At 36.9% G+C, this 14,260-nt stretch overlaps 1 protein-coding gene across 1 annotated transcript in view; it reads right to left on the minus strand.

Annotated features, from left to right (window-relative positions):
• The window catches only part of ADAMTS19 (ADAM metallopeptidase with thrombospondin type 1 motif 19), a 267,906-nt gene that overhangs the window by 59,393 nt on the left and 194,253 nt on the right, over positions 1 to 14,260 (minus strand). Inside the window, exon 16 of the mRNA NM_001206114.1 lies at positions 11,962 to 12,042. Coding sequence (NP_001193043.1) covers positions 11,962 to 12,042 — 81 coding nt within the window. The remainder of the gene's footprint in view (positions 1 to 11,961; positions 12,043 to 14,260) is intronic.

The following is a 14,260-nucleotide window of genomic DNA, read 5'->3' on the forward strand; positions in this document are numbered from 1 at the left end:
TACTGTGTTCTGCTTATAATGTCTATTTCCTTCTGTGTTTCCTAAACATTTTTTTTTAACTAAAATCGTATTTGTTGAACTTTATAGAATTCTTTTGAGGCCTGGTTTAAAGGTGACTTATCTTCAAAAAGGACTTGCATTTGCACATACCAGCCACCTTGGTAACGTCATTAAAAGAAATGTCTTGAGGATTTTGGACTTCATAGAGTAAACTGGTGCTAGAAATCCATAGGAACATTTACTTTGGTTTACAAATGCTCAGGAAAGCAGCTTTTCTACCTTCACTCAGTGCCAAAGTTACTACAGAGACATTTCTTGATTTTCTCCTTTTATGGTACAAAGGAAACATACATAGGGTGTCTCCTCACACTGAGCTCACACTGAGTTTGTAAATTCTTTGGGGTCCCCCTTTACATAGAGGTCTTGAGTTTCTACTTTGTAAAGATCCTGGGCTTTGTCTTCTGTCCAGTTCCTGTTGGCTCTCAACGTCTAAACTGATCACCAGGATTAAGCGTAAGTGGGGCTTCAGCCTTATACTTTGGCTTCCTGTTCTCATTTGGTTTCTGGCAGGTAAGGGATCCTAACTTCTTTCCAGGTCAGAGGTAACTTTAAAAAGTATTCCTTCCCCCCCCCCCCCTCATTTTGTACTCTGCTCAACATTTTAAACTGTTTTAGTGAGAATTTTTCCCACAGTTGTTGTGCATTTTCCTGATAGCACACATCTACGAAAACTACAGATCAATTTTCCTCATGAATAATAACACAAAAATCCTCAACAAAACACTAGCTTCTGAACCAAATTCAGGAGCACAAAAAGCATAAAAGGAGGAATTAAAGTTATTTTTGTTTGCAGATGATATATGTAGAAACCACTAAAGATTTTGCAAAAAAAACTCATTAGAAGTAATGAATAAATTCAGTAAAGGAGCAGGATATAAAGTCAACACAAAAAGCAGCTGCATTTGCATACACTAATAATGAACAATCCAAAAGGAAGTCAAGAAAAGATTTCTCATTACAGTAGCATAGCATCAAAAAGAATTAAATATTTGGGAATTAACTTTACCAAAGAGGTGAATATGTATACAATGAAAACTACAAAACATTTCTGAAAGAAATTAAAGAAGATAAATAAATGAAAACACATCTCAGATTCATAACTTAGAAGACTTAAAAATGTTAAGATGTCAGTATTATCCAAGGTGGCTTACACATTCAGTGCAATCCCTATCAAAGTTCTGAAGGCTTTTTGTGCAGAAATTTAAAAAAATCTATCGTAAAATTTATAGGGAATCTCGGGAGACCCTGAATAACCAAAACAACCTTGAAAAATAGGAACAAAGCTGGAGACTCACACTTCCTGATTTCAAAACTTACTAGAAAGCTACAGTAATCAAAACCTGTGTTACTGGCATAAAAACAGACATACAAACCAATGGAATAGAACAGAGATCCCAGAATTAAACCTTCACATATATGGCCAAATGCTTTCTACATGGTGCCAAGATCATTCAGTGGAGAAAGGACAGTCTTTCAACCAGCAGTGCTGGGAAAACTGAGTATCCACATGCAGAAAACTGAAGCTGGACTCTAATCCTACATATAAAATTTAACTCAAAATGGATCAAAGTTCTAAATGTCAGACCTAAAACTATAAAAGTCTTACAAGAAAATAAAAGGCAAAAGCTCCACAACATTGAATTTGACAATGATTTCTTGGACACTGCACCAAAAGGACAGAATATAAAAGAAAAACAGACAAACTTCATGAAAATTGAAAACTACATGAAAAGACACTATTAATAGAGTAAAACCCCACAAACTGAAAATCAATCTGATAAAGAGATTCAGATCCAGAATATATATAAATAGAAAAAAATTGATCAAAAACAACAAAAAAATCAAACAGGCTAAATAAAAAATGGGCAAAGAGCTGAACAGATATTTCTCCAAAGAAGTTATACAAAGCCAACAAGTGCATGAAAAGATATTCAACATGACTTATTATTAGAGAAATACAAGTCAAATCCCTAATGAGATAACACTTCATAGCTATTAGGATGGCTACTATCAAAATAGAAAACAAGTGTTGGTGAAGATATGAAGAAACTGGAACCCCTGTAACCTGTTGGTAGAAATTGAAAATGGTGTGGTAACTCTGGAAAATGTCACATAGTTCCTAAAAAAATTAAAAATAAAATTAGTCTATGATCCAAGAATTCTACTTCTGGGTATATACTCAAGAGAATGAAAAGCCAGCTCTTTAAGAGACATTCGTATATTCATATTCATAGCAACATTATTCATAATAGCTAAAAATGTGAAAGCAACCCAAGAATACATGAATGAATGAGTAGATAAGCAAAAGGTGTTTTACATATATATATATGTGTATATATACACACACATATATACATATATATATATACACACATTGGAATAATAGCCTTTAAAAAGATGGGAATGTTGACTTATGCTACAGTATAGCTAAATATTGAGGGAATTATGGTAAGGGATATGTCAGTCATAAAAGGACATTTATGGTGTGATTCCATATGTATGAGATATGTAGAGTGGTCAAATTCATGGAGATAGAAAAGCAAGATGGAGGTTACCAGGGAATGGGAAGAGACCAGAATGGGGAGTTACTATTAATGGGTACAGAGTTTCAGGTTTACGAGATTAAGAGTCCTGGAGATGGATGGTGGTAGCTGTACAACATAGTGAATGTACTCAATGCCATCAAACTATACACTTAATATAGGTAAGATGTCAATTTTGTTATATGTATTTTTTTTATAAAAGGGTTTTAAGGGGAATAAAGATATTCATGTTGGAATCCCTGGAATATATGAATTCTATCTTATATGGCAAATAAATAACACTGCAAATATGATTAAATTAAGGGTCTTCAGATGGGGAGATTTTCCTGGATATTACCATAGTGGGCCTAAAATGCAATCACATGTAGCTTTTTAACAGGAAGGAAGAGTGGAATGCAGAAAAAGAAGAGAAGGCATTGATTTTAGGGAGGTACATATTGAAGTGTTATGGTCAAAGGAAAAGAATGCAGGTAGCAGAGAATCTGGAAGAGATCAGGAATGAATGCCACCCTAGACACTTCAAAGAGAGCATGGTTTTGCAGACACCTTGATTTTCGGTCCAGTAAGACTGATTATGGCCTCCAGAACTTTGGCAGATTACACTTCTTTCATTTTAAACCACCAAGTTTGTGGTAACAGTCACAACAGTCATAGGACATTGATACATTGACATTTACTATAATGGGAAAACTAAAAAAGAGGTTTCTGCACAGATGAAAATAAAGTTTTTGATTTAGACATTATTTCTGAGGTGTACATGAAAATTTGATAATTTACATCAAATAAAAATGTAAAGAATGGAGCCAAATGTGATTCCTGAGAGAGATAGTATAGCAGAGAATACAGCAGGGCCCAGGCTTGAGCCCCACAGCATGGGAACTCTGGGAAATCATGTGGAGACTGAGAATCCAACAAAAGAGGGCATTTGCTGACCTACTGTTGAGGAGAGACTAAAAAAAAGAAAAAAAGGAAAACTGGAGTAGCAACACTCATATCGGAGAAAATAGACTTTAAACTAAAGGCTGTTACAAGAGATAAATAGGAAACTAGATAACGGTCAAGGGATTAAGAACATACAACTATTGTAAATATATATGCACCCAACACAGGAGCAGCTCAATATATAAGGCAACCATTAACAGTCAAAGCTATGACAAACCTAGACAGCATATTAAAAAGCAGAGACATTTCTTTGCCAACAAAGGTCCGTATAATCAAAGCTATGGTCTTTCCAGTAGTCATGTATATATATGAGAGTTGGGACTATAAAGAAGGCTGAGTGTCGAAGAATTGATGCTTTTGAACTGTGGTATTGGAGAAGACTCTTGAGAGTCCCTTGGACTGCAAGGAGATCAAACCAGCCAATTCTAAAGGACATCAATCCTGAATATTCATTGGAAGGACTGATGCTAAAGCTGAAGCTCCAGTACTTAGGCCACCTGATATGAAGAGCTGACTCATTAGAAAAGAACCTGATGCTGGGAAAGATTGAAGGCAGGAGGAGAAGGTGATGACAGGGGATGAGATGGTTGGATGGCATCACCGACTCAGTGGACATGAGTGTGAGCAAGCTCCAGGAGATGGTGAAGATAGGGAAGCCTGGTGTGCTGCAGTTCATGGGGTCACAGAGTCGGACACAACTGAGTGACTGAACAACAGTCCTAAAAGGGGAAATTGACGGTAACACAGTAATAGTGGGGGACTTTAACACCTCATTGATATCAATGGACGGATCATCAAGAGAGAAAATCAGTAAGGAAACACAGGCCTTAAATGACAGAATAGACTGAACAGACTTAATTGATACAAAGCAGTCCATCCAAAAGCAGCAAAGCATACGTTCTTCTCACAGGCACATGGAATGTTCTCCAGGATTGACCACGTGTTGGGCTACAAAGCAAGCCTGGGTAAACTTAAGAAAACTGAAATCATCTGAAGCATCTATTTCAACCACAACACTATGAGATAAGGAATAAATTACAAGAAAAAAGTGTAAAACCCACAAATATATGGAGGCTAAATGATATGCTACTAAACAACAATGGGTAACTGAGTAGGCATTCTCTAACACCAGATACAAAAATAAACTCAAGATGGATTAAAGATCTAAATGTAAGACTGGAAACTATAGAACTCATAGAGGAAAATATATGCAGTACACTCTTTGAAATCAATTGCAGCAACATCTTATTGGATCCACCTCCTAGATTAATGAAAAGAGAAACAAAAATAAACAGACCTAATTAAAAAGTGGAAATCATAAAAAAAAAGACAGCCCACAGAATGGGAGAAAATATTTGCAAATGGTGTGACTTACAAAGGATTAATTTCCAAATCATGCAAACAGTTCATGTTGCTCAATATAAGAAAATAGTCAAAATATGGGCATAAGATCTAAATAGACATTTCTTCAGAGAAGACAAATAGATGGCCAGAAAACAAATGAAAAGATGTTCAAAATCATTATATGCAGAGTACATCATGAGAAACGCTGGACTGGAAGAAACACAAGCTGGAATCAAGATTGCCGGGAGAAATATCAATAACCTCAGATATGCAGATGACACCACCCTTATGGCAGAAAGTGAAGAGGAACTAAAAAGCCTCTGATGAAGGTGAAAGTGGAGAGTGAAAAAGTTGGCTTAAAGCTCAACATTCAGAAAATGAAGATCATGGCATCTGGTCCCATCACTTCATGGGAAATAGATGGGGAAACAGTGAAAACAGTGTCAGACTTTATTTTTCTAGGCTCCAAAATCACTGCAGATGGTGACTGCAGCCATGAAATTAAAAGACACTTACTCCTTGGAAGGAAAGTTAAGACCAACCTAGATAGCATATTCAAAAGCAGAGACATTACTTTGCCAACAAAGGTCCGTCTAGTCAAGGCTATGGTTTTTCCTGTGGTCATGTATGGATGTGAGAGTTGGACTGTGAAGAAGGCTGAGCACTGAAGAATTGATGCTTTTGAACTGTGGTGTTGGAGAAGACTCTTGAGAGTCCCTTGGACTGCAAGGAGATCCAACCAGTCCATTCTGAAGGAGATCAGCCCTGGGATTTCTTTGGAAGGAATGATGCTAAAGCTGAAACTCCAGTACTTTGGCTACCTCATGCGAAGAGTTGACTCATTGGAAAAGACTCTGATGCTGGGAGGGATTGGGGGCAGGAGGAGAAGGGGACGACAGAGGATGAGAAGGCTGGATGGCATCACTGACTCGATGGACATGAGTCTCAGTGAACTCCGGGAGTTGGTGATGGACAGGGAGGCCTGGCGTGCTGCGATTCATGGGGTCGCAGAGTCAGACACGACTGAGCGACTGATCTGATCTGATCTGAATATTGTCACCCTGTTTATTTAACTTATATGCAAAATCATTATTAGAGAAACGCAAATCAAAACTATAGTTAGTTATCACCTCACATCAGTCAAAATGGCCATCATCAAAAAGTCTACGAACGGTAAATGCTGGAGAAGGTGTACAGAAAAGGGAGCACTTTTACATTTTTGGTGGGAATGTAAACTGGTATATCCACTATGGAGAACAGTCTGGAGGTTTCTTAAAAACTAAAAACAGAGCTATCATATGATCCTGCAATCCCATTTCTGAGCATGTATCTGGAGAAAACCAGAATTTGAAAAGAAACATTCACCCTAACATTCACTGCAGCACTATTTATCATAGCCAAGAGATGGAAGCAGCATAAAAGTGCACTGACAGGTGAATGATTAAAGATGATGTGGTACATGTATACAGTGGAATATTACTCAGTCATAAAAAATAGTGAAATAATGCTATTTGCAGCAACACAGATGGACCTAGAGATTATCATACTCAATGAAGTATGTCAGACAAAGACAAATATGATGTGATATCACTTATATGTGGAATCTAAAAAAGTGATACAAATAAATTTATTTAGAAAACAGAAACAGACTCACAGACTTAGAAAACAAATTTACAGTTACCAAAGGGAAAAGGTGGAAGGGAAGTATAAATTAGGAGGTTGCTATTAACACAAACACTATTATATAAAATACATAATCAGTAAGTACCTACTGTATAGCATAGGGACCTCTACTCAATATTCTATAATAAGTGAAAGTGAAGAGAAGTCGCTCAGTCGTGTCCGACTCTTTGCGACCCCATGGACTGTAGCCTACCAGGCTCCTTAGTCCATGGAATTTTCCAGGCAAGAATACTGGAGTGGGTTGCCATTTCCTTCTCCAGAGGATCTTCCCAACGCAAGGATTGAACCTGGGTCTCCCACATTGCAGGCAGACGCTTTACTGTCTGAGCCACCAGGGAAGCCTCCATTCTGTAAACTTAAATGGAAAAGAAATCTGAAAAAGGTGAAATATGACTTTTTCACTTTGCTGTACCCCCGAAACTTATACAACATTGTACATCAACCATGTGCTGTGCGTGTTGTGCTAAGTAGCTTCAGCCATGTCTCTTTGTGACCCTATGAACCAGAGCTTGCCAGGCTCCTCTGTCCATGGGATACTCCAGGCAAGAATATTGCAGTGGGCTGCCATGCCCTTCTCCAGGAGATCTTACCAATCCAAGTACTGAACTTGCGTCTCTTACATCTCCTGCATCGGTAGGCAGGTTCTTTACCACCACCTGGGAAGCCCTACTCCAATATAAGCTAAAAATATAATAATTTGAAAAAAGATAATATAAATATGATGTTTAAATTCTGGAAGAATAGCCTTTTGCCAGACGGGTAATATTAGGTGTCAGTGAATGCCAAGACTATAAAAGAGAATTTTACATGACTTAATTAGCTTTAAATATTAATTTATAAGCAATATATATTTTGACAATATACTATTTTCTTTCATATATTTAAAAATTATTAATTGGCCTAAGTAAAATAGCTGATACAATTTTTTCCAGAAGCAATACTTAAAAAATTTAGAAATATTTTCTCAAGCTCCCAATGAAATAAAACCAGAAATGAAAAAAAAAGTTACAATCAACACCACAAAATATAGAGGATTATAAGAGATTAGTATGAATAATTGTATACAAAAAACTGGATAACCTATAAATAATGAATAAATTCCTAGAAATATCCAATGTCCCAAGACTGAATCGGGAAGAAACAGAGAGTATGAAAGACCAATTCTCAGTAATAAAATTGATTCATTAATCAGAAAATTTCCAATAAACAAAACTCAAGGTCCGGATAGCTCCACAGGTAAATTCACCTAATATTTAAAGAAGAGTTTACACTTATCCTTCTCAAACTATTACCCAAAATTTAAGAGGAAGGAACACTTCAAAATCCATTCCATGAGGCAAGTATCACCCTGATACCAAAATTAGACAAAGACAACACAGGAAAAGAAAATTACAGGTCAATATTCCTGATGAACATAGATCCAAAAATCTTCAAAAAAAAAGACTAGAAAATAAAATTCAACAATACATTGAAAGGATCACTACATCATGATTAAGTTAGGTCCATCTCAAAGGTGAAAGGGTAGTGCAATATTCACAAATCAATATTTACCTGATACACCAGGTAAATAAAGTGAACAATTAAAAAAAAAAAAAAGGTCATCTCAAAAGATGCAGAAAAAGATTTTGACAAAATCAACAATTATTTAGAATATAAAAGCTTTTAACAATGCGGAAAGAGAAGACATATACCTCGATATTTAATAAGGCCAGATATGACAAAAGCACAGGCAACATCTTACTCAATGGTCAAAAGGTGAAAGCATTTCCTCTAAAATCAGGAACAGGATACAGATACGTACTCTCACCATGTTCATTCAACATAGTATGGGAAGTTCTAGCCACCATAGTCAGACAAGAAAAACAATCCAAACTGGAAGAAAGAAGTGAAACTATCAGTCTTTGCATATGACATGATCCTATATGCAAAAAATCCTAAAGATGCCACCAAAATACTATTAGAACTAATACATGAATTCAGAAAAGTAGCAGGATACAAAATCAATATACAGAGATCGGTTGCACTTCTAAATACCAGTAATGAATCATCAGAAAAGGAAAATAAGAGAACAATCCCATTTATAATTACATCAAAAAGAATAAAATATTTAAGAGTAAATCTAACTAAGAAGGTACAAGACTTGTATTGGAAGACTATATGGCATTAATGAAAGAAACTGAAGACAACAAAAGGAGATGGAAAGATAGACTGAACTCATAAGCTGGAAGAATTTTTATTGTTAAAATGACCATACCACGTAAGGCAAATCTACAAATTTACTGCAAGACTTATCAAAATACTGCTTGCACTTTCCAGAGAATTTGGACAAATAATTCTAAAATTTATTTGGAAACAAAAAAACCCTGAATAGCCAAAGCAATCTTGAAAGAGAGGAATAACGCTGTAGGTAACACACATACCCTCATTTTAAATGATACTACAAAGCAGCAGTAATTAAGAGAGTCTGGTACCAAACATGGAGAAAGACAGACATTGATCAGTAGAACAGAACTGTTGCTGCTGCTAAGTCACTTCAGTCGTGTCCGACTCTGTGTGACCCCATAGACGGCAGCCTACCAGGCTCCCCCGTCTCTGGGATTCTCCAGGCAAGAACACTGGAGTGGGTTGCCATTTCCTTCTCCAATGCATGAAAGTGAAAAGTTAAAGTGAAGTCGCTCAGTCGTGTCCGACCCTCGGCGACCCCATGGACTGCAGCCTACCAGGCTCCTCCATCCATGGGATTTTCCAGGCAAGAGTACTGGAGTGGGGTGCCATTGCCTTCTCCGAGAACAGAACAGAAAGACCAAAAATAAATTAATGTTTTTATGGTTAATTAACCTATGACAAAGGAGATAAGAATATACATTGAGGAAGGACAGCTCTTCTACAAATGGTGTTGGGAAAACTGGACAACCACATGCGAAAGAACCAAACTGAACTACTTTCCCACATCGTATACAGAAATAAACTCAAAATGGATCCAAGTGTTAAATTTAAGACCTGAAGCCACAAAATTCCTAGAAGAAAGCATAGGTAGTATGCTCTTTGACAACGGTTTTAGCAATATTTTTTTTTGAGGGGTGGGGGGGATTTGTCTACTCAGGCAAGGCAAACAAAAGCAAAAATAACCAAATGGGGATATGTCAAACTAAAAATGTGCCAACAAAGGAAAAGGCAGCTTACTGAATGGGAGAAGATATTTGCAAACAATATATCCTGTAAGAAGTTAATATCCAAAATGTACAAAGTACTCATACAATCAACATCAAAAATCCCTAAACAATCCAGTTAAAAAGTGGGCAGAGGCTCTGAAGAGAAATATTTTTCAAAGACATTCTGAGGGTCAACAGGTACATAAAAAGATGCTCAGAATAACTAATCATCAGGAGAAGGAAAATCAAAACCATGGTGAGATATGACCTCACATCTGTCAGAATGGTTATCATCAAAAAGACAAAAACAAGTGTTGGCAGGATGTGGAAAAAAGAAAATCCTCTTATACTGTTGGTGGGAGTGTAATTGGTGTGGTCACTATGGAAGGCAGTAGGGAGATTCCTTAGAAAGTTAAACACAGAACTTCCATATGATCCAGCAATTTTGCTCCTAGGTATTAACTCAAAGAAAATAACAGTATTAATTCAAAAAGAGATAAGCACCCTGATGGTCAGTGTGGCATTATTTACAATGGTCAAGATATAGAAGTGTTCATTCGTCTGTGTCCAATGATAGATGAATAGATAAAGAAGATAGAACCTGTCATTTGTTAACAGGTTTTAGTTTGACATAGTCCCATTTGGTTATTTTTGCTTTTGTTTGCCTTGCCTAGGTAGACAAATCAAAAACAAACAAAAAATATATTGTTAAGACTGCTGTCAAAGAACTACTATCTATGTTTTCTTCTTGGAATTTTATGGTTTCAGGTCTTAAATTTAAAACTTTAATCCATTTTGAGTTTATTTCTGAATATGGTGTGGGAAAGTATTTCAGTGTGGTTTATATACACAATGGACTATTAATCATCCAAAAGAAAAATAAATCTTGCCATTTGCAACCAATATTTAGACCTAGAGGATACTATGGTAAATGAAATAAGTCAGACAAAGAAAGACAAATACTGTACGATCTCACATACATGCGGAATTTTAAAAATGAAAACAAGCAAACAAAATACAAAGAAACTCTTAGATACGGAGAACAAAGGGGTGACTGCCAGAGGGAGGGGGTAGTGGGTACATGAAATAGATGAAAGGTATTAAGAGATAAAAAGCTCCAGTGATGAAATAAGCAATGTAGGTCTTATAATATATAGTATAAGGAACGTGATCAATAACATTGTAATAACTTTGGGGACAGATGGTTACTAGACTTATCGTGGTGACCATTTCATAATGTATGCATATGTCAGCACTATGCAGTACACCTGAAACTATCAAAATATCATAAGCCAACTTTTCTATTTCACAATTAGAAACAAAAAACTTTCTTCATAGATGCATACACCTGAAGTGAGGCAAAAGAGAGCACAGTTAGTTCAGTCGCTCAGTTGTGTCCGACTCTTTGTGACCGCATGGACTGTAGCACGCCAGGCCTCCCTGTCTACCACCAATTCCCAGAGTCCACCCAAACTCATGTCCATCAAGTCGGTGATGCCATCCAGCCATCTCATCCTCTGTCATCCCCTTCTCCTCCTGCCTCTAATCCTTCCCAGCATCAGGGTCTTTTCCAATGAGTCAACTCTTCGCATCAGGTGGCCAAAATATTGGAGTTTCAGCTTCAACAGCAGTCCTTCCAAAGAACACCCAGGATTGATCTCCTTTAGGATGGACTGGTTGGATCTCCTTGCATTCCAAGGGACTCACTGTCTTCCATTAAAAGAGCAAGTCCTCTTAGTACATAGAAGTTTTTTTTAAGAATCCCACAAGATTTCCAAATTAAAAAAATAAAAAAAGATTTCCAAATTATAGAGCAATCAGCAGATACACACACACACACATACACACACACCTATGTATACATTTGCACATGCAACAAACATGGATATGTGTATATTTATGTGTATGCACATGTGAAATATATTTGTGGATATGAAACAAAACATATCCAAATCCTCCAATGAGTATTTGTTCCTTAATGTGGATTAACATGAAGAAGTAATTAATAACTCCCCCCTGCCTCTGCTGCCAAAAAAAAACATAGTCAACCACGTTGCTTTTGCTCCAGGGAAGTCCCTGGGAGGGAAGGAAAAAAATTCCTACTTGACAAGAGGTGCTTCCTGGGAAATTCATATATGTAACTAGAAACACACTGACGTTCTGGTCATCACAGAACTCTCAGGGCAAGACAGCTAAGCTTGAACTTGGATGGGCTCTGTGTCTTTAACACAGGTTACCTAAATAGCTGTGTGCTGGCTTTTCTTCCACAACTTTGATTCTTCTTGCTCCAGCAGGTATCACCAGCACTTCTACATAACCTGTAAAAGTCAATAAAACATGAAATACATCTTGAGTTTCTTCTAATTCTTTTTTCTTCACTGACTTTCCCTATTTTCTTTTGGTTTTGGCTTTTGATGTGTTATTTCAATACCTATATAAAGAAAAAAATTATCTATAAAAGCTGTCATAAATTCAAGTTGAGAAGTTTTTTGGAGCAACACTGAGAATACAAAACTATCATGAGCAAATGGGTGACTGTATTCTATGTTAAAAAGCTTCCCAACAGCTTATGAATTATAAGGTGAGAAAAAAGCACAATGGGTAGCTTGGTTAGAAACACAGTGAATCCTGGAACAGAGCAAATTAACTTAAGTTCTGCTCATGGAACTCCTGTAAATCAGAAAGTGTAGGCAGGAGGAAACATAGCTGGAGAGCATACAGATGGTGGATGTGTGTTCCTGAAATAGTTGAGTATTGGACAAGAAAGACCAAGCCTTCCCTGGGAGATGAACAAAGGGTTTTGAAACTTGAGCTGGAGACAAGTAAGATAATAAGATAATTAATAAAATAATAAGTAAGGCCACATCAGACAATCTGATGTCATCCTGAAAGGGATCAGATGGCTAGGAGCAAGATACAATTAGGTATATTTTAGGAAATACAGTTTAGCAGTGGTTAGGAATGTAATGCCTGAAGTGAAACAAGAGGGTAAGATAAAGTTGGATAGAAGAAAAAGTACACACAAAAAGTCAAAATCAAGACTTCGATTTCTCAGTATTTCTGTATAGCCACACATGGTTCTAATAAAAATCTAATTTTCAAAGCTATTGATAAAAAGGTATAATAGCTAATCCTAGAGTTGTCTCCTATTGATTAATTATTCAAATTCCTGAAACTGTTGACAATTATTTGCTGTTTATCAATAGGTAGCAGACACCCCACCTGGTGGCAGTGTCTGGGACTAGAGGTCTGTGCTTTTCAAATCAGCATTTCCAATAGAGAATAAATTTTCAGTAACACTAAATCATACAAGTACTTCCATTTTGTTACATGAACGCAGTATGCAGCAATGAAAATAGAAACGAACACTTACTTCCTATTTGCATACAGAAATGAGGTAACATGTTTTCTGTACTCACTGAGTTTAGAATCGAATTGGAAAGAGACAAATATCTTACATAAAAATGAGTTAAATAAAGCTTCCAAAATTAAGCTTAGAAGATCATATTCAAAATAAAATGGCTAATTTTCCAATGAAGAATGTAAATTAAAGTTGTTTAAACCATCCCCCTTATCTGATGACATCACCAGTCAGAAGTTTTGCTGCTATTTTAACTCAGAAGTGGGATTTCCGCCCCCCCCACCCCCAACTTTAAGTGGTTTGGCACCCCACTCCAGTACTTTTTGCCTGGAGAATCCCATGGATGGAGGAGCCTGGAAGGCTGCAGCCCATGGGGTCGCTGGAGTCGGACACAACTGAGAGACTTCACTTTCACTTTTCACTTTCCTGCATTGGAGAAGGAAATGGCAACCCACTCTAGTGTTCTTGCCTGGAGAATCCCAGGGACGGGGGAGACTTGTGGGCTGCCATCTATGGGGTCACACAGAGTCGGACACGACTGAAGTGACTTAGCAGCATACATTACTGATGTTCGAGTAACACTGGCACCAGTAGGAATCACAATGTTTCAGAAAAGAGAACATTTCATATAGTCAAGGAAAGCTTCATAAAGAAGCAAAAAGATTAACTGTCTTTGAAGAATGGATAGGATTTGGATATACAAGTGACCCTTAAACAAAACAATGCGGGAGTTAAGAGTGCTGATCTGCCCTGTAGTAAAAAATCTGAGTATAATAAGTAGTGGACCCTCTGTCTACGTGGTTCCTTTGTATCTGTGGTTCTACATCTGAAGACTTAAAAACTGAGATTGTGTATACTGTAGTATTTACTATTTAAAATATCCATATATAAGTGGACCCATGCAGTTATTTGAGAGTCAACTGTATATAAAAAAGAGTGAGTTCACCATATGTAGAAAAAAGTAACATAGTAAGTGGTATTTTTTGTACCACACAAAATAACTCTGACAGAATGAGAAGGTGTAAGAAGATGGCTATATTAAGAGAATTTAAATGCATGCCCAGGACGCTGAATTTACCACTTGAAGCTACTGAACATTCTACAGCAAGGGATGTAATCAGATACTGGTTTGGAGAGGTTTTATCTGATAGTTTGGAAAAGCCTCAGTGATACAG

This window comes from Bos taurus, chromosome 7 (genome assembly GCF_002263795.3).
Source record: "Bos taurus isolate L1 Dominette 01449 registration number 42190680 breed Hereford chromosome 7, ARS-UCD2.0, whole genome shotgun sequence".
NCBI classification, from domain to species: domain Eukaryota; kingdom Metazoa; phylum Chordata; class Mammalia; order Artiodactyla; family Bovidae; genus Bos; species Bos taurus.